This window comes from Theropithecus gelada, chromosome 19 (genome assembly GCF_003255815.1).
Source record: "Theropithecus gelada isolate Dixy chromosome 19, Tgel_1.0, whole genome shotgun sequence".
Taxonomy (NCBI): Eukaryota; Metazoa; Chordata; class Mammalia; order Primates; family Cercopithecidae; genus Theropithecus; species Theropithecus gelada.
This window is the reverse complement of record NC_037687.1, coordinates 5,995,468-6,021,889: the sequence shown is the minus strand read 5'-3', so window position 1 is coordinate 6,021,889 and position 26,422 is coordinate 5,995,468. Positions and strand designations below refer to the sequence as shown.

General features: G+C 50.7%; 1 protein-coding gene across 3 annotated transcripts in view; it reads left to right on the top strand.

Annotated features, from left to right (window-relative positions):
• Positions 1-26,422, top strand: part of RFX2 (regulatory factor X2) — a 120,236-nt gene that overhangs the window by 77,516 nt on the left and 16,298 nt on the right. For 2 of the 3 annotated variants that reach the window (XM_025367213.1, XM_025367214.1), the window contains exons 6-9: positions 8,593-8,667; positions 18,779-18,960; positions 21,071-21,190; positions 24,518-24,633. In XM_025367213.1, coding sequence (XP_025222998.1) covers positions 8,593-8,667; positions 18,779-18,960; positions 21,071-21,190; positions 24,518-24,633 — 493 coding nt within the window. The remainder of the gene's footprint in view (positions 1-8,592; positions 8,668-18,778; positions 18,961-21,070; positions 21,191-24,517; positions 24,634-26,422) is intronic. The other variant, XM_025367215.1, reaches the window with a different exon arrangement.

Genomic DNA, 26,422 nt, shown 5'->3' with positions numbered 1-26,422 from the left:
AGGTGGGAGGATGACTTGAGCCCAGGAGTTTAAGACTAGCTTAGGCAACATAGTGAGACCCCATCACTACAAAAAACTTAAAAATTGGGCCGGGTATGGTGGTCATGCCTGTGATCCCAGCACTTTGGGAGGCTGAGGCGGGGGATCACGAGATCAAGAGATGGAGACACTCTTGGCCAACATGGTGAAACCCCATCTCTACTAAAAATATGAAAATTAGTGGAGTGTGGTGGCACACACCTGTAGTCCCAGCTACTCAGGAGGCTGAGGCAGGAGAATCACTTGAACCCGGGAGGTGGAGGTTGCAATGAGCCAAGATCGTGCCACTGCACTCCAGCCTGGTGACAGAGCCAGACTCCATCTCAAAAAAAAAAAAAAAAATTAGCTGTGTGTGTCTGTAGTCTCAGCTACTAAGGAGGCTGAGGGAGGAGGATCACCTGAGCTGGGGGAGGTTGAGGCTGCAGTGAGCCATGATGGTGCCACTGCACTTCAGCCTGGGTGACAGAGCAAGACCCTGTCTCTAAATAAATAAATAAAAATAAATCACTTGGGTACTCCTCCCATCTACCAGAAGTCTGCTCAGCCCCTGCATAGCAGAGTTTTTTGTCCAATGATCAGGGCGAATTATTTGCCAGCCAACACACGTGATGATAATCGCTCTTCCCACTGCCTGCCTTTGACATTCCCACACTCAAGATACTGTTTGATAAAGGAATTTTGACAATGGCACATCTGCTTTTCCTCTCACTATGACATTTATCACCGCTTTTTAATTTCGTAGAGTTCCCTTTTTAGTGCAGTTGGAAGTTGTTAGTTTGTTACATTTGTTGCAGCTGATGATCCAATGTTGATGCATTATTGTAGACTACACTCCCCTTCTCTCTTGGTGTAGGGTTCTCTCTTGGTGGTGTGCGTTGTATGGGTTGTGGCAAGTGTGTGATAATATCACTTTTGAAGCTGGTTTTATAAGGTTTTGTTTTGGTTGGGTTTTTTTTTTTCCGCAAAGGTGGGAAAAGTACCCAGGTTTACACTTACAAGTACCCCTTTGAAAGATATGTCTGAAGTTTTAGTCTCTGATTTGCCTGTAGTGACATGATTAAAGACTGTCATACTAAAAAGCACTATTTTTCACTTATTCTGAAGCATTTCAATTGATTTACCAGATAAGTCATCCTTCTTTGTCTGAAGTGACATAACCTCACTTGATAAGGTGTTAAGACAACCATGGACAAATGGATTATTGATCTAATAATCAATTAGCTACCGATGGATCTCTTGGGTGTTGACCCGTGTCTTATTTTCCTATTTTCTTTTATGGCACCGTATGCAAAATGATCACAGTATGTGATTCCAGACTTGGTCCTGGTCCAGAGGAAGGACATTAGTGAGAAAATGGATCATATTCTATAAAGTCCGTGGATTAGTTAAGAGTGTTGAAGTTAAGAGTGTGCAGTGGCTCTATAAGAATCGGTCCTGCTGGGCGCGGTGGCTCACACCGGTCACCCCAGCACTTTGGGAGGCTGAGGCGGGCGGATCATGAGGTCAGGAAATTGAGACCATCCCTGGCTAACACGGTGAAACCCCATCTCTACTAAAAATACAAAAAATTAGCCGGGTGTGGTGGCGGGCGCCTGTTATGCCAGGTACTCGGGAGGCTGAGGCAGGAGAATGGCATGAACATGGGAGGCAGAGCTTGCAGTGAGCTGAGATCGCACCACTGCACTGCAGCCTGGGGGACAGAGCGAGACTTCTTCTCAAAACCAAACAAACAAACAAAAAAAAATCTGCATTCTTGGGCCAGGCACAGTGGCTTATACCTGTAATCCAACACTTTGGGAGGGCGAGGTGGGTGAATCACAAGGTCAGGAGATGGAGAACATCCTGGCCAACCTGGTGAAACCCCATCTCTACTAAAACACACAAAAAAACTAGCTGGGCATGGTGGCACACACCTGTAGTCCCAGCTACCCAGAAGGCTGAGGCAGGGGAATCACTTGAACCCAGAAGGCAGAGGTTGCAGTGAGCCAAGATCGTGCCACTGCACTCCAGCCTGGCGACAGAGCAAGACTCCATCTCAAAAAATAATAATAATAGTAAAATAAAAACAATCTGCATTCTTTATAAAGACCCCAAAGGGTTGTCAGCATTTTATCTTTAATTAGCTCCTTCTATGGTAACATGTCTAAGTTCTGTTTTAGAACAGAGGGTGAATTAACCACAGCAGGTTTAGGAGTGTCCTTCTCTGTCTTGTGTCTCCACGTTTGGGTTTTGGGGGAATGACCACCTCTCCCTCCCCACACCATGGCCACTTCTAGCTCCAGGAAATGAACTATGATCATGCCACTGCACTCCAGCCAGGGCAGCAGAGAGAGACCCCACCTCTTTTTAAAAAAAGAACGCAGGGGCATCAAACTGTCCTAGAAGTCACTGTATTTTTCACCACCACATGCTCACATTCTAAAAAATGTTTTTAAGAGAGCAGAGAAAGAGGCTGGGTGTAGTGGCTCACACCTGTAACCCCAGCACTTTGGGAGGCCAAGGCGGGTGGATCACTTGAGGTCGGGAGTTCAAGACCAGCCTGGCCAACATGGTGAAACCCCACCTCTACTAAAAATACAAAAATGATCTGAGCATGGTGGCGGGCACCTGTAATCCCAGGTGCCTAGGAGGCCGAGGCAGGAGAATCGCTTGAACCTGGGTGGTGAAGGTTGCAGTGAGCCAAGATCACACCACTGCACTCCAGCCTGGGCAACAGAGTGAGACTCCATCTCAAAAAAAAAGGAGGGGATGGGGGAGAAAGAAGGGAAATACTAGTTTCATTTAAGAATGTCCTTGATGAAGCAGTAAAAAATATTAATTTTATTAAATTTCAACTCTTGAGCACACATCTCTTTAGTATTGTGTGTGTGATGAGATGGGAAGTCCATCAGAGTACAATGACCACCTCCCAGAAAAACCTGTGTGTGCTTGATTGATGTGTGGGCAGAACTAGCCATTGTTTTCCTAAAAGTCCATTTCTGCTTGACAGAATGACAAACTGTGATTACTCAGACTCAGGTATTTGGCAGACATGTTTTCAAAAATAAACAAAGCCTGACATATTAAGAAAAACAGCTGGCACGTTTTTGTTGCCAATGATAAAATTCAAGTTTTCAAACAAAGAAATGAAAATTTTGGAGTTGTGTCTGCCAACCAGGAACCTGACAGCTTCCCAAAAGTTGATGACTTTTCTGATGAGGTTGGTGGTGACATTAATGAATGTGATTTATTCACACTATTTAATGAAATGTGGCAATGTTTGGAAGATCTGCAAACTCAGTAAACTCATATTTTCCAAGTGACCAATATATGATGTTACAAAACCATGCCCATTAGTAAAATACTCATTCAAGTTTCAAGGGAGACTAAAATTACTTTTTGAAATTAGTTATATGTATATTTTTTATTGAGATAGAATGTATGTAACATAAAATTCACCATTTTAAAGTGGACAATTCAGTGGCGTTTAACACATTCACAGTATCATACAATCACCACCATTATCTAGTTCCAGAACATTGTCATCACCCTGAAAGGAAACCCCAGCCCCATTAGAAGCCACTCTCCATTGTCCCTTCCTCCATCTCCTGACAGCCACTAATCTGCTTTCTGTCTCTAGGGATTTGCCAATTCTACATATTTTATGTAAAAGGAATTATACAATATATAGTCTTTTGTATGAGGCTCATCCATGTTGTAGCATGTGTCAGAACCTTATTTTTTTGTGGCTAAATACTATTCCATTGTATGGATGGACCACATTTTGTTTATCCATTCATCTGCTCATTGACTTCTGGGTTTTTCCACTTTTTGGCACTTTGACGAAGTCATTTCACTGCCCTCTGGCCTCCATGCTTTCTGTTGAGAAATCAGCCATTACTCATATTCTGGATTCTCTGTTTGTGATGCCACTTCTCTCTTACTGCTTCTAGGATTCTCTCTTTGTCTTTGCCTTTCAACAGTTCGATTATAATGTGTCTTTGGTGTGGATTTCTTTGCATTTATACCACTTAAAGTTTGTTGAGGTTTTTGAGTGTGTAGATTCATGTCTTTCATCAAATGTGGGAAGTTTTCAGCCATCACTTATTCAAATATACTTTACCACTTTCTCCCTCTCTTCTCCTTCTGGGACTCCTATTATGTGTTTGTTGGTAAGCTTGGTGGTGTCCCACAAGTTTCTTAGGCTCAGCTCATTTTTCTTCTTTTTTCTTTCCGCTCCTCAGACTGGGTAATCTCAATTGACCTGTCTTCAAGTTCCCTGATTCTTTTTTTCTGCCTGCTCAAATCTGCTGTTGAATTTTTCATTCCAGCTGTTATACTTTAAACTCCAGAAATTTTATTTGGTTCCTTTTTACAATTTCTATCTTCTTGTTGATATTCTCTACTGGTGAAACATCACTCTCATGTGTTTTTTGTTATTGTTGTTTCGTTTTTGTTTCTGTTTCTGTTTTGATATGGAATCTCACTCTGTCACCCAGGTTGGAGTACAGTGGTGTGATCTCAGCTCACTACAAACCCTGCCTCCTGGGCTCAAGCAATTCTCAGGCCTCAGCCTTTCAAGTAGCTGGAATTACAGATGCCTACCACCATGCCTAGCTAATTTTTGTATTTTTAGTAGAGACAGGGTTTCACCATGTTGGCCAGGCTGGTCCCTGAACTCCTGACTTCAAGTGATCCACCCAATTCACCCTCCCAAAGTGCTGGGATTACAGGTGTGAGCCACCACGCCCGCATGTCATGGTTTTTTATAGTGCTTTGTACATGATTTCCTTTAACTCTTTAAGTATATTTTATATAGTTGATTTAAACTCTTTGTTTCATAAGTCCAAAGGCTAGATTTTCTCAGGGATAGTCCTATTTATTTATTTCTACATATGGGCCATACTTTCTTGTTTTCTTGCATGCCTCATAATTTTTGTGGAAAAGTGGATATTTTGAATAGTGTAACATGGTGACTCTGAATATCGGATTCTTCTGTCCTCCCCGCAGTTTGCTGTTGCTGCTTATAGGTGTTGTTGATTGTTTCATGACCTTTCTGAACTAATTTTGTAAAATCTGCTTTTTTTTTTTTTTTAAGACAGTCTCACTTTGTTGCCCAGGCTGGAGTGCAGTGGTGTGATCTTGGCTCACTGCAATCTCCACTTCCTGGGTTCAAGCAATCCTCCTGCCTCAGCCTCCCCAGTAGCTGGGATTACAGGTGTGTGCCACCACACCCACCTAATTTTTCTTCATATTTTTTTTTTTTTTTTTTTTTGAGACGGAGTCTCGCTCTGTCGCCCAGGCTGGAGTGCAGTGACCGGATCTCAGTTCACTGCAAGCTCCGCCTCCCGGGTTTACGCCATTCTCCTGCCTCAGCCTCCCGAGTAGCTGGGACTACAGGCGCCCACCACCTCGCCCGGCTAGTTTTTTGTATTTTTTAGTAGAGACGGGGTTTCACCGGGTTAGCCAGGATGGTCTCGATCTCCTGACCTCGTGATCCGCCCATCTCGGCCTCCCAAAGTGCTGGGATTACAGGCTTGAGCCACTGCGCCCGGCCTTCTTCATATTTTTTAGTAGAGACAGAGTTTCATCATGTTAGCCAGGCTGGTCTTGAACTCCTGGCCTCAAGCAATCCACGTGCCTCAGCCTCCCAAAGTGCTGGGATTACAGGCGTGAGCCCCCACACCCGGCCAAAATCTCTATTCGGTTACCTCAGTGGTCAACTAGTGATTTGATGGAGATTTCCTTAAATGCCAAGTTTTATCTTTTTTTTTTTTTTTCTTAAGGTTTCACCTGTTTGCCATAATCTTTTAATTCATTTGCAGAGTTCTGATAAAGTTGATTCTGACGATGTTTGCCCATGTTTTCACTGCTTTTGTGAAGGGATGGGTTTTGGAGTTCCTTACTCTGTCATTGTCATGGATGTCAGCTCAAGATTAATGGATTTCAATGTTACTAAGTATGAAAAGCTCGTTGATATGGTTTCAGATTCCACATTGCAGCTAACCTTTAAGAAATTACCAGTTGTCAAGTGTTGCTATAGTATCAAGTAAAAATATCCACAATTATCTGAAAAGGCTATTAAAACAGTGCTCCTTTTCCAAGTATATATCTGTGTGAGGCCAAGTTTTTTCAATGTACTTCAGCTAAAACAGTATACAATAGACGGAGATCCAGAAGCAGATGTGCAGAGCTGTCTTCTGTAAGCCACACACTCCACAGACTTGTGAAGACGTAGAATCATTCCGCTCTTCTCATTTTGGGTTGTTTTTTTTTTTAATTTGGAAAGTGTACCTATTCTTTAAGTGTTAACCTATAATGGGTTTATTATTTTTTAATGAATTAATACATCTTTTTAAAAATTATCTATTTTAGGCCGGGCGCGGTGGCTCAAGCCTGTAATCCCAGCACTTTGGGAGGCCGAGGCGGGTGGATCACGAGGTCAGGAGATCGAGACTATCCTGGCTAACATGGTGAAACCCCGTCTCTACTAAAAATACAAAAAAAAACTAGCCGGGCGTGGTGGTGGGCGCCTGTAGTCTCAGCTACTTGGGAGGCTGAGGCGGGAGAATGGCGTGAACCCGGGAGGCGGAGCTTGCAGTGAGCCGAGATCACGCCACTGCACTCCAGCCTGGGAGCACAGCGAGACTCCGTCTCAAAAAAAAAAAAAAAAAAAAAAAAAAAAATTATCTATTTTGATTTCTAATAAGGGAAATAATAGATTTAACTTTTAAAAACAAAAGCAGGCGGTGTGTGGTAGCTCATACCTGTAATCTCAGAACTTTGGGAGGCCAAGGCGGGCGGTTCAGTTGAGGCCAGGAGTTCAAGACCAGCTTGGCCAACATAGAGAAACCCCATGTCTGCCAAAAAATACAGAAATTAGCTGGGTGTGGTGGCACACGCCTGTAACCCCAGCTACTTGGGAAGCTGAGGCATGAGAATCACTGGAGCCTGAGAGGCAGAGGTGGCAGTGAGCCGAGATCACATCATTGCACTCCAGCTGGGAAACAGCGCAAGAGTCTGTCTCAAGGAAGGAAAAAAAAAAAAAAAAAAAAAAAGCTCTTTTTCAGGGGAGGCAGCGAAATCTCAAAATTTTGTAAGAGTGTGTTTTTTACTAGACCAAATGATTGAGACCCACTGTGTTGGAGAGACAGTGTTTTCTTCTCCTTCCGAGTCTGCTGGGCACTGGACAAGGCCCCCTGAGATGAGGGCAGACTTCCAGAGGTCATGCACTCTGCTCTCCCAGCACCCACAGGTCAGCGGTGTCCCACAGGGAAGGTGCCACCGGGCGGTACTCACCTGCCTGCCCAAGCTGCAAATCAGAATGGCCCCAAGACATGAGGGTGGCATGTGTCTTTTCTTTCTATCATAGAGGTGGCGACTGCCTTCTCATCGCCTGCGCCTTGAGGCCGATGGGTGGGGGAGGTCTCACCATCCTGCTTTCCCCTGGTCCTCCACTGTACCTTCTGCACTTCTTAAAGGCGACCCTGACGTCCTCCTTGGCTTGAAGCAAGGGTCGCTAATGAGAGGAGGCAGAACCACAGTGGTCAGAGACCGTGGGAGAAGCAGTTAGCCTCTCGCTCTTGAACTCAGCTCCGGGAGCCTGCTCTCAGAAATACACACTCAACCTGCTCTTTGCAGAACTGTCAAGTCTTTGGCCTCCCTGGGTGTTTTAGGAAAGGAAGCATATACTTCAGGTTCATTTCCTTCCACTTCAGTCCTCTGGTCGTCGCGGTGGGCTGCAGCAGATTTTACATCGCCGTTTTCCGTGTGCGAGTCTAGGACAGACCAAATGTGTGGGAATGCCTTGGCGGCCACGCACATCTGGGTGCCTCCTCCTTTGCATGGACCTGCCACCCACCTCCCTCCCCACCTCCATCAGGTCCTTCAGGATCCAACTCAGGAATCCCTCCTCCAGGAATTTCTACCGTTAGCTCCCCAACTCTTTCTTCCAAAACTCTTTTCTCTTCTCCAAAAACCTTCTTCGCACAGCTCCCACTAGATAAATAACTCGCCAGACAGTGTCCAGTGGCCCTGGATCCTATGGCCTCCTGGTGGCAGGGTCTGAGTCTTTGGCCTCGTTGGTAGCAGCGGGGAGACCCTGGGCTTTGCAACAAGACGGCCTGGCTGGGGAGTCAAGGCTGCCATCTGCCCTTGCTTTCGTTCTGGTTCCCCATCGATGTGGCGTGGGGAGAGGAGCAGGTGACTATGAGGCTGGCTTGACAGACACTGGAATGGATGCAGCAGCTGCATATTAATGTTATGATGTGCACACACATATGCCAGGTAAAAATTCAGTAGCAAGTTTTTACCACACGATTGCTGCTGCTTCTGTCAGACAGGCTCTCGGGCTTATCTACGTGTGCAAAGCAATACTCCCTGCCTCAGCTTTCACGCACAATTTAACTCACCCCCACCGCCCTGCCTGCGTGGAGCCTCCTTTTTATTTTGTAGGAGCTCGAATCATTATTTGGATATTAATAAAAACAAATCTTGGCTGATGCTAACCATCTGATTTCCTTTTTTTTTTTTTTTCATTTTGTTTTGTTTTGTTTCTGCACACATTTTCTTTAGCTTGAAATGGCGATTGAAAACCTCCAAAAAAGCGAAGGAATCACATCACACAAAAGCGGTTTACTCAACAGCCATGTAAGTGTGTGTCTGACCTGGCAACCTGTCCCTGCTCTGCTTGTAACCTGCATAGACATTTTTAAAACAAACAAAGGCAACTGGGCGCGGTGGCTCACACCTGTAATTCCAGCACTTTGGGAGGCAGAGGCGGGTGGATCACTTGAGGTCAGGAGTTCGAGACCAGCCTGGCCAACATGGTGAAACCCCATCTCTACTAAAAATACAAAAATTAGCTGGGTGTGATGGTGGGTGCCTATAATCCCGGCTACTTGGGAGGCTGAGGCAGGAGAATTGCTTGAACCCGGGAGGCAGAGGTTGCAGTGAGCTAAGATTGCACCACTGCACTCCAGCCTGGGGGAGAGAGTGAGACTCCATCCCAAAAAAAAAAAAAAAATGCCGGGTGTGGTGGCTCATGCCTGTAATCCCAGCGCTTTAGGAGGCCGAGGCAGGTGGATCACGAGGTCAGGAGATCCAGACCATCCTGGCCAACACGGTGAAACCCCGTCTCTACTAAAAATACAAAAAAATTAGCCAAGCATGGTGGCAGACGCTTGTAGTCCTAGCTACTTGGGAGGCTGAGGCAGGAGAAGGGCATGAACCCGGGAGGCAGAGTTTGCAGTGAGCCGAGATCGCGCCACTGCACTCCAGCCTGGGCAATAGAGCGAGACTCCGTCTTAAAAAACAAAACAAAACAAAACAAAACAAAAAAAACAAAGACAATAAAATGCCCCCTTTAAAGTGCCCTTTGTGAAAGGTGGTTGAGGGGGAAGCCAATCTAGCATCCTACATCCAGCAAAAAATGCCCTTCAGCAATGAAGGAGAAATCAAAACAGATTCTTCATTTGTAAAAGGTAGATAATAACAACACCTACCTCCTTGGGTTGTCATAGAGAGTAAATTATTTAATGTATGTAAAATACTTTCAACAATACCTGGCAGGTGATAAGCAGTGTAGTTATATATGAAAAATAAAAACAATGCAAAAATCAGCAACAGCAACAAAAAAGAGAGAAAACGACATAGGGTCGGGAATGCCTTAGACTCTTAGCTAATTTTCCTGGAGTTCTCTCTTGGAAAGAAACAGTAATTTGAGAAAAGCATAAAGCAGCTAATTCGTACAGATTTTAGTGTCTAGGATTTTTCTCCTCCCCTTGTCTCTTGGGAGAAGACCGTGATCACAGGCCCCATGACGGGAGGTTGGGGGCATCTCAGCTCTGCAGAGCTCCGTAGCAGGATGGGACTGGGGGACGTGGCCGGCTCCGTCTTTATTTCCAGGAACAATAGAGAAGGAAAGCTCTAGCCCCCTCAGACTCATCGCTTTCACTTCTCCCCAAACGCTCTCAATTCAGCTTTGCACATAGCTGGAAATGTGTTTGGCATCTTAAACCTGGGACGAGCCATTGAAGTCAGAATGTCCTTCTAGCCGTTGTGCTCTCCAGCACTTCAATTGGGATCTGACGTTCTCTTGAGAATTCAGACATCAGAGAAGTTCCCTTCAGTGGACCCCAGTCCTCACTGTGATCCCATCCTGACTCCCGCCCTCACCGTGATCCCATCCTGACTCCCGCCCTCACCGTGATCCCATCCTGACTCCCGCCCTCACCGTGATCCCATCCTGAGTCCCGCCCTCACCGTCATCCCATCCTGAGTCCCGCCCTCACCGTCATCCCATCCTGAGTCCCGCCCTCACCGTCATCCCATCCTGAGTCCCGCCCTCACCGTCATCCCATCCTGACTCCCGCCCTCAGCGTCATCCCATCCTGACTCCCGCCCTCACCGTCATCCCATCCTGACTCCCGCCCTCACCGTCATCCCATCCTGACTCCCGTCCTCACCGTCATCCCATCCTGACTCCCGTCCTCACCGTCATCCCATCCTGACTCCCGTGCTCACCGTCATCCCATCCTGACTTCTGTGCTGGCCAACGTGTAAAATGAGGCGTTACTCAAAAGGCAGTGAGTGATTCTGGGGGTGGAAAGTGACGTAGGACAGTCCGGAAACCTGGGCTTCTGGGTTAGGCACAGGTGTGGTCACCTGCTCACCGCAGCCCTTGGCGAGGCCTCTGCCCTCTGCCCTCTGCCCTCTGCCTCAGGGGGCTGGTCACTAGAAGAAATGACAGAAATATCTCCTTCTGCCAATTGTCTTGAAGCAAAAAAGACAAAACAAAACAAACACCATGCCGGACCCCTGCTCAGTGCCCCGCTCCCCTCCAGGCTGCGTAGGACATGGTCATCCCGTCATGTGTCACTGCTAGATGACGTCCTCCCTGTAGATGAACCCAGGGAGAAGGGAGTCTTCCCCACGTGCTTGGAAAGAGGATCTCTCCGGCCTTGAGTCTTAAAGTCAGAGCACATACATATGGCAAAGTGTGCAGAAAGACATTCCCCATTCAGCAAGGGTCAGGCCATCTTCAGCCTGAACACAAACTCATGCGGGCCAGGGTCTCAGCCCCGGGCAAGAGGGCTGTGTGATCCAGGCAAGATGGGGTTGCAGAGCCTGGGCAGGCAGCGTGTCCACAGGAGAGTTAAAATGTCTGTGGGAAAATGGGCTGGGCGCGGTGGTGCACGCCTGTGATCCCAGCACTTTGGGAGGCCAAGGCGGCTGGACCACTTGAGGTCAGGAGTTCAAGACCAGCCTGATCAACGTGGCGAAACCCCGTCTCTACCAAAAACACAAATATTAGCCAGGTGAGGTGGCACATGCCTATAGTCCCAGCTACTCCGGAGGCTGAGACAGGAGGATAGCTTGAACCCGGGAGGCGGAGGTTTCAGTGAGTTGAGATCGCGCCACTGCACTCCAGCCTGGGAGATATAGCGAGACTCCGTCTCAAAAAAAGAAAAAATGTCTATGGGAAAATGCATGAACCGCTTGTCTCTGGCTGCTGGGATCCTTCCTGCTTTCTAACACTTCATCCAAGGCAGACTTTCTCAGGTCGCTTCCCCACAGATTCACATTCCCGAGCTGACTTTTCCAGCAGGTAAAATCTCACGTTTCTTTTTCTCACTGATGATTCGCTGTTGAGTTGTTTCCTTCCATCCTGAGCTGTGATCAGTAAGATTTGTGGCTTGGTGACTTGAAACCAAGGAAGTAAAATAAGATCTTTCTAAAGAGTGCACCACACACGAGTAGAACAAACCTAGATCTTGCTTTGGCAAATGTGAGAGCCAGAGACAAAGGGAGGAGTTAAAACACGTGATCTGCTGGTGGACGGGGCGACGCGCCCTCGCAACGGCTGTCCCCGGGGCTGCCTGTGGCTGGGACTGAGTGGCCTCCCAGACCTCCCTTCTCGGACAGCCCCAGGGAGGGTCCCCCCAGCGGCAGGGCCTGTGTGCCTCTTCCCTGCTGCCAATGGTGACGTCAGCCGACCGTCTACCGTGTGCAGGGTTCTGGCCAGGTCAGTGCCGAACATAGGGAGTGAAAAAGGAGGAAAAAGTCACTCCAGGGAGCTTAGCATTTGAGGGCAGAAGGTGGAAGATGTGGGAAAACCCACCCAGGGAGCCCACCCATAGACATTTCTGAGTGGAGCTGGCCACGGGTTCCGCGGAGCTGGTTCCCTCCTCTGCGCTGTCTCAGGAGGGAGGGGGTGTTCAGATGCTGGGACCCTGGTCAACAGGAGCTTCCCAGGCCTCCCCTCTAGGGGCTTGGACCCAGGCGGTCTGCAGGGCCTGGAGGTCTGCACGTTGGAAGAACCTTCCAGTCAGCTGATGGTCAGCCTGGCGTGGAAACCCCCAGGGAGGAGGAGGCCCCCAGCAGTGTCCAAACTGGGAAAGGGCAGGATATGGTGCCGTGAAAATGGGGATTAGCCCTTCCAGAGGGAAGGGGACGGAGCTGGGGCTGGGGATAAAATATGTCTTCACCCAACTGGGTATGGCAGGCCGCCGCCATGAGCAGAAGAGGCGGCCTCAGCCCCTAGCGGGCACCAGGCTGCCTTCAGGCTACCAGCCGACCCGGACCCCGCAGCAGGTTCACTGAGTCTCTGTCACCACGAGATGGCGCTGTCTGCTAAAATAAACGCATCACTCACGCAGCCTGAGGGAGAGAGCTGGGTGTGGAAGAGTCATATTAGGGTTATGTGACTTCTTGCTTTGAAATCAAGAAACACACATTGTCAAAGGTCATTTAGCCTTCAGCTGGTGACCTGTGTAGCCTGGCGCCATGGCCATGCTGTCCTGCAGGCCATGGTGGGGTTGCTAGAGCCGGCAGCTCCTCAGAAGGGGCCTCTGTCCAGAAGTGCCGCTGTTTTCCCTCGGTATTCCTGCCTGCCGTGGATTAGCATCTTAGCTCAGTGCGTGGCCTCCACCCTCAACAACCCCAGTGCCTCCCACAACCCCTGCGCCTCCCACCCGCGGTCCCATCTCAGGCAGGGGCAGCCGATCTTCCAGGCGCTCAGCCCCCAACCCCACTGCGTCCTCGCCTCCCTGCTCCTCTCATGCCCACCCCCAGATGCTCTTCAACCTCACCTTCAAGAAAGATCCAGAACCAGATGGAACCCCCACCTCCTCCACCTCTACTACTTCCCCAGCTGCCACTGTCCCTGTGGATTCTTTCGGCCACCTCCTAGCCAGCCGTCGGCGCCCACCCCTACCCAGCCTCCATCCCCTTCTCGCAGCAGCCGCCAGAGTGAGCTGCTAAAACCCAGGTCAGATCACCGCACTGCTCTGCTCGGAAGCCTCCAGGGCTCCCCTTGGCCCTCCAAGTAGAACCCAGTGTTGTCAAAATGGCTCACAGGGCCCAGCAGGACCGGCTGTCTCCCACTCCTCACTCTGCTCCAGCCACACGGGCCTCCTCCAGCCACATGGGCCTTCTCCAATGCACCATGCTCGGACCTGCCCCAGGGCCCTTGCACTGTGGGGCCCTCTGCCTGAAGCTGTCTTCCCCAAGCTCCCTGTCACCTCCTTCGAGTCTTCACTCAGCGGGCACTTTCTCAGTGAGCCCTGCCTGACACCCCACCCCACCTCAATTTACTATTGCGTCGTCCCTCCAGTCCCTCTGTGGCGGCGACCCCCGTCCCCTTTCCCAGGTGAGTTTCTCTCATGACACTCAGCACCGGCCCTCATTCGGTTCATTTGCCTTCTTTATTGTGGGTCTCTGCCAGACAAGAATGGACACTCCCAGAGGGCAGGGGTTTTTGTCTTTTATTCGCCGCTGCATCCCCACCCCTGGAACAAGCAGTGGCATAGAGTCAGCTCTCGTAAATATTGGTGGGAGGGGTGAAAAGGTGGGTGTTCCAAGTCGGATTATGTCAACACAGATACACATGGACGGTCGGAATAGCTGCCCAAGCTGCTAGTGTATGGCCCGGCAAGACTCTGACTCACCACCAGGAGCCAGTGTCAGGCAAATTTGCCCCCAGGAATAGAAACAAGTGTCTTAGGAGATAAAGGGGGCTGGGTAGGTGGGCATGATCCCTGCCTTCCCACCTGCAGGTGAGGGTATCTGTCCACGGGGGCTGTGCCTGCGAAGAGCCCAGAACCACAGGCCTTTGTCGGGGGGCCAGGGAGAGGAAGGCACTGGCATTTCGGGATTTTTATTCCTTAAAAGGAAGGATTTGATCCATTTCATCAAAAGCGTGCTGTCCTGACAGACTGCGGCAAATGTGGATATACCAGTACATTCCTTGGAAAGCATTCCGCTCATTTGTGTTGGATATTGACACAGAAAGAGTGCAAATATCAGCAGACAAAGCAGACTGCAGAACAGGCCCAAACCGGAAAGGTGACTGTCCAGCTGCCGCCTTTCCTGGCATGAAGGTACCCAGCCCTCAAGAGCAGGGGACGTGGGCGAGATGTGGTTGGAGCGGCCGGACCCTCGTGGTCGGTTTCACGGAACTGACCTGTGACGCTCGCCCCGGTCTGACGCGCCACCGGGTGTGGGCTCTGGCACTGAGGGATGGGAAGGCCCTGTGCATAAGTGGCTCCCAGCCTGCTGGTGAGGGTAGACCCTGAACAGAGTCTGCAAGCCCATCACACTTCAGTTCTAACCCAGTTCCCCTCCCGGAAGTTCGCCGATGCAGAAGGTGCAGGAAGTGGACCTGACTCTTCCAGCCATGTCAGTCTTCTCTGTGGCTTCCTGATGTTGAGCAAGAAGGACTTGTTGTCCAGACAACTATGCATCCTTTTAGTGTCAATGCCAACATAATTACCTGAGCAAAGGATTCTACTCTTAAATAGCACGGGGGGTCGGGGGTAAACAGCAGAAGGATCATCTGTTCCAAAACTTTCTTTTTATGTGTAAGCCAGTATGTCCTCCTGGTGGATGGAGTCTTAGACTCTAACCTCTCAGGACTCCTAGTCCAGTGCTCCTTCCAGCTCACCACCCACAAAATCTGGCCTCACACTTTTAGCCTGAAAATCTGCATCGTCATTTGTCTCCTTGAGATGTGGGGCCACTGGCCCTGGCTCCTGCTGCCCGTGGAGGACAATCTAAGAAGTGGCATCTGTGGCCCCAGCCTCAGAATGACCAAGGGAAGCCTCTGGCTTCTTCACCCAGACACCCTCTGTTCGCTCCCCACCTACCTCCTCGTGACAGTCTTTCTCTGCTGCTGGGCTTGAGACATCTCCAGAGTCCTGCAGATGCCCACATGGGCAAAGCTGGCTCCATCTCCACGCTCAGGAAGGGCACGCTCCAGGGAACAAATGAATGTGCACACCTGGCTCCATCTCCACGCTCAGGAGGAGCACGCTCCGGGGAACAGGTGACAAGCACACATGACAAATCCGGACAGTGAAGGCACTGTGAAGAAAAGCTTCAGGGCCCACACTGCGGCTCCCGACTGTCATCCCAACACTTCAGGAAGCTGAGGCAGGGGGATTACTTGAGCCTGGGAGTTGGAGGCTGCAGTGAGCTATGATTGCACCACTGCGCTCCAGCCTGGGGTGACAGGGCAAGACCCTATCTCTAAAAATGTATATATATCCCTGTCTCTTAAAAAAAAAGTATATACATATATATACACTCATACGCTAACTTCAACACCAAGGTTGTGGTTCATAGTATTCATAGCATTAAATACGAGGAAGACTCTTAAGGGTCCAAGCACTCTGCCAGAGCCGGACTTTGGAGGAGAAAAAGGGAAAAAAGTAACACAGCCTCCATTGTATCGGAAAAAGTCCAGTCCAGAAAGCTGGAAGATGAAGGGTGTGAATGACTCGATGGAAAGTGAAAATTCTGATGTCCTTTTCCCAAAGAGGCAAGTGAGAAAGAGATGAAGTCTCCACTCCGGGGCCCTTCTCAGGGTCCTTTGTTTTAACTCTCCCTTATTCCGAGGACAAGAGGGCAGGGGTCCCTCCCTGTGGTGATGGGCACAGCCAAGCGCATGGCACCCAACGCCGGACAGATGAAATTGGCAACTGCTAATCCATCACCTGCACTCATGGCCAGGGGCGGACACGGCACTTCACACAGGGCCCTGCAGGCGGCAGGAGGCAGACTTTGTGGTAGCAAGAGGGCGAGGGGCCCCTGGTGCCGCGGAGGAGGTGATGGGCTACTTGAGTGATTCAGGGGCTGCCAGGAAACCGGAATCCAAGCTCAGGGATTGCGGCAGGAACCACTCCTGTGCCCTTGGTAAGGAGGGATGTTTGGCCACAGGACTTACCTGCAGGAGCAGAGCTGGAGGGGAGCTTGTGGTCAGGAGGTCTGAAGCCCTCCTGGCTCGCCCCAGAGGCAGCACGTGAGGTTGGACCCGCACTTCAAGACCTAGGCTTTGCTCCTCTTCATCCTCAACACCCGCGCAGGCAGTGCCCCTGCCAGGTGCCTCTTCCCACCCCTCTGGAGGTTTTGTCCTCAGCTCTTTGGTTCCAGGGTAACACATCTGGTCCCAATCTCTACCCTGCACTCCAGCTGCCCTCCCCATTTCTAAAACGGACTCAGCCCCACAGCGCACCTGCGATTCGGCTTACCAGACCGCCGCGCTCAGGCCCCACACACCCCTCCCCTCAACCTTTGACCTGCTCGTCATCCTGTGAGACATTCCAGAACCCAGGGCAGGTCCTCACCCCACTGTGACCCTGGGCCAGCCCCCGTTAGGGCCGGAGGGGCCAGGACACGCTGGATCAGGTGGGTCTTCGACGAGATAAGAAGGGTCCCGAGGTGCTGGTCGTTGGTACAGGGCTGGTCAAAACCACCCCATAGCACTATTTCATCAAAAGGAGATGAAGCCCGGGTGCGGTGGCTCACACCTGTAATCCCAGCACTTTGGGAGGCCAAGACAGGGGGACCATCTGAGGTCAGGAATTTGAGGCCAACATGGCAAAATCCCATCTCTACTAAAAATACAAAAAACATAAGCCAGACGTGGTGGCTCATGTCTATAATGCCAGCTACTCGGGAGGCTGAGGCAGGAGAATCGCTTGAAGCCGGGAGGTGGAGGTTGCAGTGAGCCAAGATTGCGCCAGTGCACTCCAGCCTGGGTGACAGAGTGAGACTCCATCTCAATAAATAAATAAATACTAAAAAGGAGATGCACGCTGACTTCCTCCCCAGCTTGCAATGCGGAGTGTGGGGGAGCGGGGGCAAACAGACGGCAAACGTGACGGTGTGGGGGAGGGTGCTGTGGTGAGGGGACAGATATTTCCCAGGGGACAGGCCTGCTTTGTGTCTTGTGGGGTGTGTGGGGCACAGGGACAAGGGCTTCCCAGGCCAAGGGCTGTGCAGGAACCCAACATGCCCGGTGCGGGAGGGCTGAGGACCCAGCACTGCCCACTCGGAAGGGCCCAGGCAACAGGAGCCCTGCAAAGCTCTGGAAGCAGGGCTCAGCCTAGACAAAGCCGCCGACAGCCTCGCACAAAGTGGACCAGGTGGGGACAGCCGGTTTCCCCCCACGCTCTTGACGTGGGATCTGGACTCGGGGCCTCGCTTCTGTGTGTGGAATTCCTGTCTTTCTCCCAATGGCAGGCATCAGTGAAGCCTTCTGTATTCACATAGCAAACCTCTCTGGATCAGGGGACAGATGATAACAGAGGGAGAGGTGGAAACCAGAATTCAGCCGCAGCCTTTAAGGCACTTGGCTCAGGGCATCAGTTGGTGGGTGGGACACCTTTGCGTCGATGCCCAGTGTGGGGACTGAGCTCTTCCTGTGGACAGTTCTTGCCCTTCTAACTGGATGTTAACCTCTCGAGGCATAGTCCTTGGCTCTAGACTCATTTAGCCCATCTTTTTGTTTTGTTTTTTGAAAGAGACAAAGTCTTGCTCTGTCGCCCAGGCTAGAGTAGAGTGGCGCGACCCTAGCTCACTGCAGCATCGACGTCCTGGGCTCAAGCAATCCTCCCACCTCCGCCTCCCAAGTAGCTATGTCCTGCCTTTTGACTCGGACACAAAACTGTGCATATAAGCATTTGTGTATTTTCTTGAATTTCCATTTGTACCTCCCTCAGTGAGGGATCTCAGTACATGTTAGCTCACTGCTTACTACAGAACACGGGGCTGTGCGGTCCCCCAAGTCGTCTTCAATCTTCCTGTTGAGCATCAGAATTTCCTCCATTCGTGTATGTTGAGGAGCTATTGGGTGTTTAAACCCTGTGTGGTGGTGTGTGGGCATTTAAGTGACTGAAGACAGAACCTAGTAGTTCTTGATCACACCCAGAGTTTTACAAATTAAGTCCGGGAAACGGAAAACCAGGCTAAACATGGGAGAATCAATAAATGAGAGAAAATGAGCTATTCATTAATCTGCTTAGAGAATTCAAATCAGAGACCACAAAGATGGATTTCTGGCCGGGCGCGGTGGCTCACGCCTGTAATCTCAGCACCTTGGGAGCCTGAGACAGGCTGATCACCTGAGGTCAGGAGTTTGAGACCAGCCTGGGCAACACGGTGAAACCCCATCTCTACTAAAAATAACAAAAATTAGCCAGGCGTGGTGTTGGGCGCCTGTAATCCCAGCTACTTGGGAGGTTGAGGCAGGAAAATTGCTTGAACCCAGCAGACAGAGGCTGCAGTGAGCCAAGACTGCGCCACTGCACTCCAGCCTGGGTGACAGAGCAAGACTCTGCCTCAAAAAGAAAGAAAAGATGGATTTCCTCATCCCGTTTGGTAATACAGGGAACGCAAGTAATTCTCTTAACGAGTCCACGTTGGCATGTGAGCGTTCCTCAGGCTTCTGACAAACGCAGGCGTGTCTTTCTTTTCGCAGCTCCAGTGGCTGTTGGATAATTATGAAACTGCGGAAGGTGTGAGTCTCCCCAGAAGTTCTCTTTACAACCACTACCTTCGGCACTGCCAGGAGCACAAGCTGGACCCGGTGAACGCCGCCTCCTTCGGAAAACTGATCCGTTCTGTGTTTATGGGGCTGAGGACACGGCGGCTGGGCACCAGGTGGGTAGACGACCCCCAGCCCACCTGTCCTTCCTCTTCCTTTCCCAAGAAATGGAGCTTTCGGGAAAATGCTAGGCTTCCACCTCCTGTCCAGGTGGCCTGATTTGCAGCCACCTCTGGAATGCTTGCGGTTACTTTCAATTGGCAGCAGCCTTGGCTGTGGCTGGGCGTAGCCCGCGGCGTTGGCTCTAGAAGCCGGTGATAGGACATGGAGGTCACTCTGGTTTTCTCTCTTCTTTTGAAATTTCCCAAACAATACATTTGTTTGTTTGTTTAGAGCAGCCTCTGGGCCAGGTGTGGTGGTGCACACCTGAAATCCCAACAGTTTGGGAGGCCGAGGCAAGAGGATCACTTGAGACTAGGAGTTCAAGACCAGCCTGGGCAACATAGTAAGACCTCATCTCTACAAAAAAATTAAAAATTAGCCAGGCATAGTGGTGCACACCTATTTGCACACCTGTAATTTCACTTATTTGGGAAGCTGAGAGGGGAGAAGCACTTGAGCCCAGGAGGTTGAGGCTGCCGTGAGCCACAATTGCACCACTGCACTCCAACCTGGGCAACAGAGCAAGACCCTGTGTCAAACAGACAGACAGACAAATAAAATGTAGCCTCTGGTTTATCCAGTAAAGCTGGATTTACCATTTATTGGTTTTTTGTTTTTGTTTTTGAGACAGAGTCTTGCTCTGTCGCCCAGGCTGGAGTGCAGTGGCGTCATCTCGGCTCACTGCAGCCTCCGCCTCCTGGGTTCAGCTGATTCTCCTGCCTCAGCCTCCCGAGTAGCTGGGACTACAGGCGCCTGCCAGCACGCCCGGATAATTTTTTGTATTTTTAATAGAGACGGGGTTTCACCGTGTTAGCCAGGATGGTCTTGATCTCCTGACCTCGTGATCCACCCGCCTCTGCCTCCCAAAGTGCTGGGACTACAGGCGTGAGCCACCGTGCCCAGCCGAGGCTGGAGAATTTCTTGAACCTGGGAGGGGGAGGTTGCAGTGAGCCGAGATGGCACTACTGCACTCCAGCCTGGGCAACAGAGTGAGGCTCTGTCTCAAAAATATAGTAATAAAAGAAAAACAAATTAAAAGAAAGGACCCAGGTGCTTCCTGCGTGTCCTCGTTGCCAGCTCTGGAGAAATGGCATCCTGTGAGCTGGTATCTCCACAGCCATGTCTGCGGGTTAGTGCTTCTCTCCTATAAGGACTCTGTGAGCTGTTTTCTGAGCTCAATTGTTTAAGGCCCTCTGATCATCATTCTCCTGTAATAAATTAATGTAATGGTTCCCAAACTGTGCCTTTTTCCAAAATGTGTTGCTAGATGACTGAATGGGATGGGGAAGAGTTGTTAGTAATAATAATAGAGATAGGCCATGTGGAGCTCAGCAAAGCTGACCTGGCATTCTCCACACAGGACTTGTCCGAGCCTGTGTTATACTAGCCTGTGAGAGAGGGCTCTCCATGACAACCGTATTAGGTGCAGAATTCCTTCATCACATTCCTCACGCAGTTCAGGAAATACTGAACCAGACAGGCCAAAGTGAAAGGCCAGAAAACAGTACCTACCTTCCGGGTGTGGTGGCACACGCCAGCAGTCCCAGCTACTCAGAGGCTGAGGCAGGAGGATCACTGGAGCTCAGGAGGTCAAGGCTACAGTGAGTGGTGATTGCACCACTGCACTCCAGCCCGGGTGACAGAGTGAGACCTTGTCTCTAAAAAAAAAAAGAGAGAGAAGAGGCCAGGTGCGGTGGCTCACGCCTGTAATCCCTGCACTTTGGGAGGCCAAGGTGGGAGGATTGCTTGAGCCCAGGAGTTTGAGACCAGCCTGGCCAACATGGCAAAACCCTGTCTCCACTAAAAATACAAAAATTAGCTAGGCATTATGGCCCACACCTGTCATCCCAGCTACTCGGGAGGCTGAGGCAGGAGAATCTCTTAAACCCAGGAGGCAGAGATTGCAGTGAGCTCAGATGGCACCCTTGCACTCCAGCCTGGGCGACAGGGTGAGATTCTGTCTCAGAAAAAAAAAAAAAAAGTAAGAAAGAAAAAGAATCCCAACCTATCTTGTTGTTCAGGACGTCGGCAAAGGGAGCTGACCCTGGGATGTTTGGTTTCCAGGGGCAACTCGAAGTACCATTACTACGGGATTCGTCTGAAGCCAGACTCTCCACTGAACCGGCTGCAGGAGGACACGCAGTACATGGCCATGCGGCAGCAGCCCATGCATCAGAAGCCCAGGTGGGTGCGCGGGCCGAGCTGGGCGGGGCTGGCTTTCCCCTGGAGCATGGAGGCAGAGGCGTTTCTCCGACAAGCAACGAACTCATCATAACTCCCTCGTCTCCAGCATCCTGGGAAAGCCAAGGTATCCCCCTCTGCTGAGGATGAGGTGAGTCTAGCAGGAGACACAGGAGGCCGGGATGCAGCCTCCTCCAGCTAACTGTTTTCAGACTTTTGTTTAGACCATTTAAAACTGTTTTTGACAGACTTCTTTTTTATTTTTTTATTTTTTTATTATTTATTTATTTTTTTGAGACGGAGTCTCGCTCGGTCGCCCAGGCTGGAGGGCAGTGGCCGGATCTCAGCTCACTGCAAGCTCCGCCTCCCGGGTTCACGCCATTCTCCGGCCTCAGCCTCCTGAGTAGCTGGGACTACAGGCGCCCGCCACCTCGCCCGGCTAGTTTTTTGTATTTTTAGTAGAGACGGGGTTTCACTGTGTTAGCCAGGATGGTCTCAATCTCCTGACCTCGTGATCCGCCTGTCTCGGCCTCCCAAAGTGCTGGGATTACAGGCTTGAGCCACCGCGCCCGGCCAACAGACTTCATTTTTTAGAGTCATTCTAGGTTCACAGCAAAACTGAGTAGAAAGTACAGAGAGTTCTTCTACACCCGCAGCCCCGCTCCCCGCCGCCCCTCCCACCATCCGCCTCCCCCACACAGCGGTGCATTGGTTACGATCCAGGACCCTCCATGGAGCCAGCGTCACCCGCCAGAGTCCACAGTCGACACCAGGGCTCACTCTTGGTGTTGGACATTCTACAGTTTGGACAAACCTATAATGACATGTGTCCCCCATCACAGTGTCACACAGAGTCCTTTCACAGCCCTAAAAATCCTCCACATCTTGCCTACCCAGCTTTCCCTCTGTGCCTCAGTCTGTGGCTACCGCTAATCCTTTACCATTCCCACAGTTTTCCCCCTTACCCAGTGTCTTATAGTTGGAATCACAGACCCTTAATTTGTAAAACTTAGGAAGTAAAGAGAGAGAGGACTCTGCAAATAACCCAAGAAGCCAGGAGAAAGCAGCAGATGTGCTCAAGTCACGACTTCTTGACCTTTGGATCCAGTGGCTGGAAAGCCCTGGTCATTTTCTGGAATATCCTCTTCTTCAACCATCACAAACTTTGTCATCTTCTAAGGCAGGGCTCAGCAAACCTTTCCTGTAAAGAGCCAGACAGCAAATATCTTAGCTTTGCAGGCCAGACAGTCTCTGTCATGACTGTTCAATTTGGCTGCATCCTGAAAACAGCCACAGACAGCTTAAAGATGATGGGTGTGGCTGTGTGCCAATAAAACTTTATTTATAAAAACAAGTAGCAGAATTGGCCCTCAGGCCGTAGTTTGCTGGCCCCTGGTTTAGGGCCCATTCAAATATTGCTGCCTCCTAGTGTGCCTCCACAAGTGCCCACCCTCAGAGCAGGGGCCGCATTGCAGTAGCCCCATGTGGCACCTTCACACCTGGTGCTGGGCCCGCTGCACAGAGCCACCCATGTATGTGTGTATCTCAAAAACCCATTCCAGCTGCTCTGAGTCAGCCAGTGACTCCTGACCACAGCCAGTCCCAGGAGTTGGAGGTTCCAGGAGAGAGTTTCCAGAGCATTCCTTCTGTACCTCGTCGTCTGCAGACACGGACTCTGGAGCTCGCTGCCGTCATTCAGTTTGGGCCCCTGGCGAACACCTGTGAACCTGTGCTCCAGGCAGTGTGTCATTTTAGGAGCAGCGACACACATTTCAGGGCGACAGGCTGATGCCATTTGCATTTGGAAGCCACAGCCTGAGCCTGTGTCTGTGTGGTGCCCACAGCCTGCCCTGAGCCAGGTGGTTTACACACACCTCGCCGGCATGGTCTCCCACCTCCCTGTAGGCCTGGCCCCGCTTTGTATTTGAGGAGGGGGGCTCCCCAGAGATGCTCCGGCTCAGGCCAGCCCCCTCCCTACCACACAGCGGCCTCCCAGGAGCCCAGCACCTGGAAAGCCTTCCTCGAGTGTTTATCAGCGCCGCCTGCACAGGCAGCCACCACTGCTGGCTCAAAATGAAAGTCAGAACTTCTGAGATTGCGCCAATAATAAGATGTTTGTGATTCAAGCAAAGAATTCCTCCCCCCCCCCCTTTTTTTTTTTTTTTGAGACTGACTTTTACTTTTGTCGCCCAGGCTGGAGTGTAGTGGTGCGATCTCGGCTCACTGCAACCTCCGCCTCCCAGGTTCAAGCGATTCTCCTGCCTCAGCCTCCTGAGTCACTGGGATGACAGACGAGCGCCACTACACCTGGCTAATTTTGTATTTTTAGTAGAGATGGGATTTCTCCATGTTGGTCAGGCTGGTCTCGAACTCCCGACCTCAGATGATCCGCCCGCCTTGGCCTCCCAAATTGCTGGGATTACAGGCGTGAGCCCCTGTGCCCGGCCAAGAATTTCACTTTTTTTCTGAAAGAGAAATGTTAGGGGGAAATATATATCTATTTTCTCAAGTGTCCATTAACAAACTGTGGTTCATCCATATGATGGAATGTTATTCAGCCTTAAAAAGGAGGAAATTCTATTCTGGGCGTGGTGGCTCACGCCTGTAATCCCAGCACTTTGGGAGGCCAAGGCAGGCGAATCACGAGGTCAGGAGATCAAGACCATCCTGGCTAACACGGTGAAAACCCATCTCTACTAAAAATACAAAAAATTAGCCGGACGCGGTGGTGGGCACCTATAGTCCCAGCTACTCGGGAGGCTGAGGCAGGAGAAGGGCGTGAACCCAGGAGGCGGAGCTTGCAGTGAGCAGAGATGGCACCACTGCACCAAGGCTCCATCTCAGAAAAAAAAAAAACAAACAAGGAGGAGGAAATTCCAACACAGGCTAGAACTCGGTGGACCTTGAGGACACAACGCTCAGTGAGACAGGCCAGTTGCAAAAGGACAAATCCTGTATGACCCCACTCCTAGGAGGTCCCTAGAGTCGTCAGATTCACAGAGACAGGAAGTCAGGTGGGGGGTGCCAGGGGCTGGGGACAGGGATGGGGAGTGAGTGTTTCATGGGGACAGAGCTTCAGTGAGGGAAGATGAACAAGTTCTGGAGATGACGATTGTAACGGTTGCACAGCCACGTGAATGTGCTTCATGCTGCTGAGCTGTGCACTCAAAATGGTTCCGATGGTAACTTTTGTGTTGTGTGTATTCGACCGCAACTTGTAAACATCATACACGCACATGCCTGACTGAATCCTGCCCAGCCCCCCACTCCTTGGGCCCACCCCCAGTAGGGCTGCTGGGCCTCACGGTGGCATGTGTGTTCCCGGCCTAGGTACCGGCCAGCCCAGAAGACGGACAGCCTTGGGGACAGCGGCTCCCACAGCAGCCTGCACAGCACTCCAGAACAGACCATGGCCGCGCAGAGCCAGCACCACCAGCAGTACATTGGTGAGAGGCCCGGACAGGCCCCGGGGCGGGGCTCCCATCAGCTCACCACACTCCTGGGTTTCGACACCAGCAGAACCAGTGGCGTCTAAACGTCCGCTTCTGACAGTTTTCTTATGAGACACCTTTTTGGTCAAATAGAAAGTTCTCGCTAGACCTTCTTTTTGACATCTCTGAGACTTTAGAATAATCAGCACATGCCAAAAAAAAAGTAATATATAAAGTGACCATCAGAAAAATAAGAAAATAAAATCCAATGACCATCAGGAAGAATACTAGAGGACAGGCGGCTCATGCCCGTGATCCCAACACCTTGGGAGGCCAAGGCGGGAGGATCACTTGAGCTCAAGAGTTCAAGACCAGCCTGGGCAACATACTAAAAAATTATTAAATAAATAAATAATTAGCCAGGCGTAGCAGCAAGCTTCTGTGGTCCCACCTATTCAGGAGGCTGAGAAAGGAAGATCACTTGAGCCCAGAAGTTTGAGGCTGCAGTGAGCCGTGATCACGCCACTACTCTCCAACCTGGGTGACAGAGCGAGACTCTGCCTTTCAAATTAAAGAAAAAAGAAAGAATGCAAAAAAAAAAAGATATTATCTACTCAGGGTGCACCAGGATTTGCCTGCCATCTGGGCTTTCTTCCTTCTTGCCTGGAGATTTCGTGGTGCTCCCGGTTCCCCTACATGAGGCGGTCTTGGCCTCCTCCCTGGGGGCTGCTCAGGGGACAGCGTTCTTCCCCAGCTGGCCTAGCGGTGGTGCCGTCTCTGCCCCAGGAAGGCCCTAACTCAGAACCTGCCATGAGGGAGGGCGGGGGGTTGGGGGACGGCCAGGGAAGGCTCACTGGTATCAGTGTCGTGATTCAGGCGGGCTCTGTACACACTCAGCGGCTTCCATGTAGTTTATGATCTTTTTTGAGCCCAAACAACCCTCCTGGGTTGAGTCTCCTGCAGAGATTGAGGTGGGGTCAGGCCCATCTTCAGGAGATCACTGCAGGGACACTGTGGCTGGCCTTCTCCCCGAGATGTGCTGCCCTGAGCTGGCTCTGTGGGTACTGGCTGTGTGCCAGGGCTTGGGCTCAGGGCTTTCTGCGTCTGCATATTTAATGTTCCTGGGAGGTGGTAATATTCTCTCCATTTTCTTTTTTTTTTTTTTTTTTTTTTTTTTTGAGACGGAGTCTCGCTCTGTCACCCAGGCTGGAGTGCAGTGGCCGGATCTCAGCTCACTGCAAGCTCCGCCTCCCGGGTTCACGCCATTCTCCTGCCTCAGCCTCCCGAGTAGCTGGGACTACAGGCGCCCGCCACCTCGCCCGGCTAGTTTTTTGTATTTCTTAATAGAGACGGGGTTTCACCGTGTTAGCCAGGATGGTCTCGATCTCCTGACCTCGTGATCCGCCCGTCTCGGCCTCCCAAAGTGCTGGGATTACAGGCTTGAGCCACCGCGCCCGGCCCTATTCTCTCCATTTTCTACCTGAGAAAACTGATGCTTACAAATTCCCTGACAGTGCCGGGCGCGGTGGCTCACGCCTATAATCCCAGCACTTTGAGAAGCCGAAGCAGTCAGATCACTTGAGGTTGGGAGTTTGAGACCAACTTGGCCAACATGGCAAAACCCCATCTCTACCAAAAAAATTCAAAATTAGCTAGGCATGGTGGCACATGCCTGTAATCCCAATACTCAAGAGGCTGAGACAGGAGAATCGCTGGAACCCAGGAGGAGGAGGTTGCAGTGAGCCAAGATCTTGCCACTGCACTCCAGCCTGGGTGACAGAGCGAGACTTTGTCTCAAAAAAAA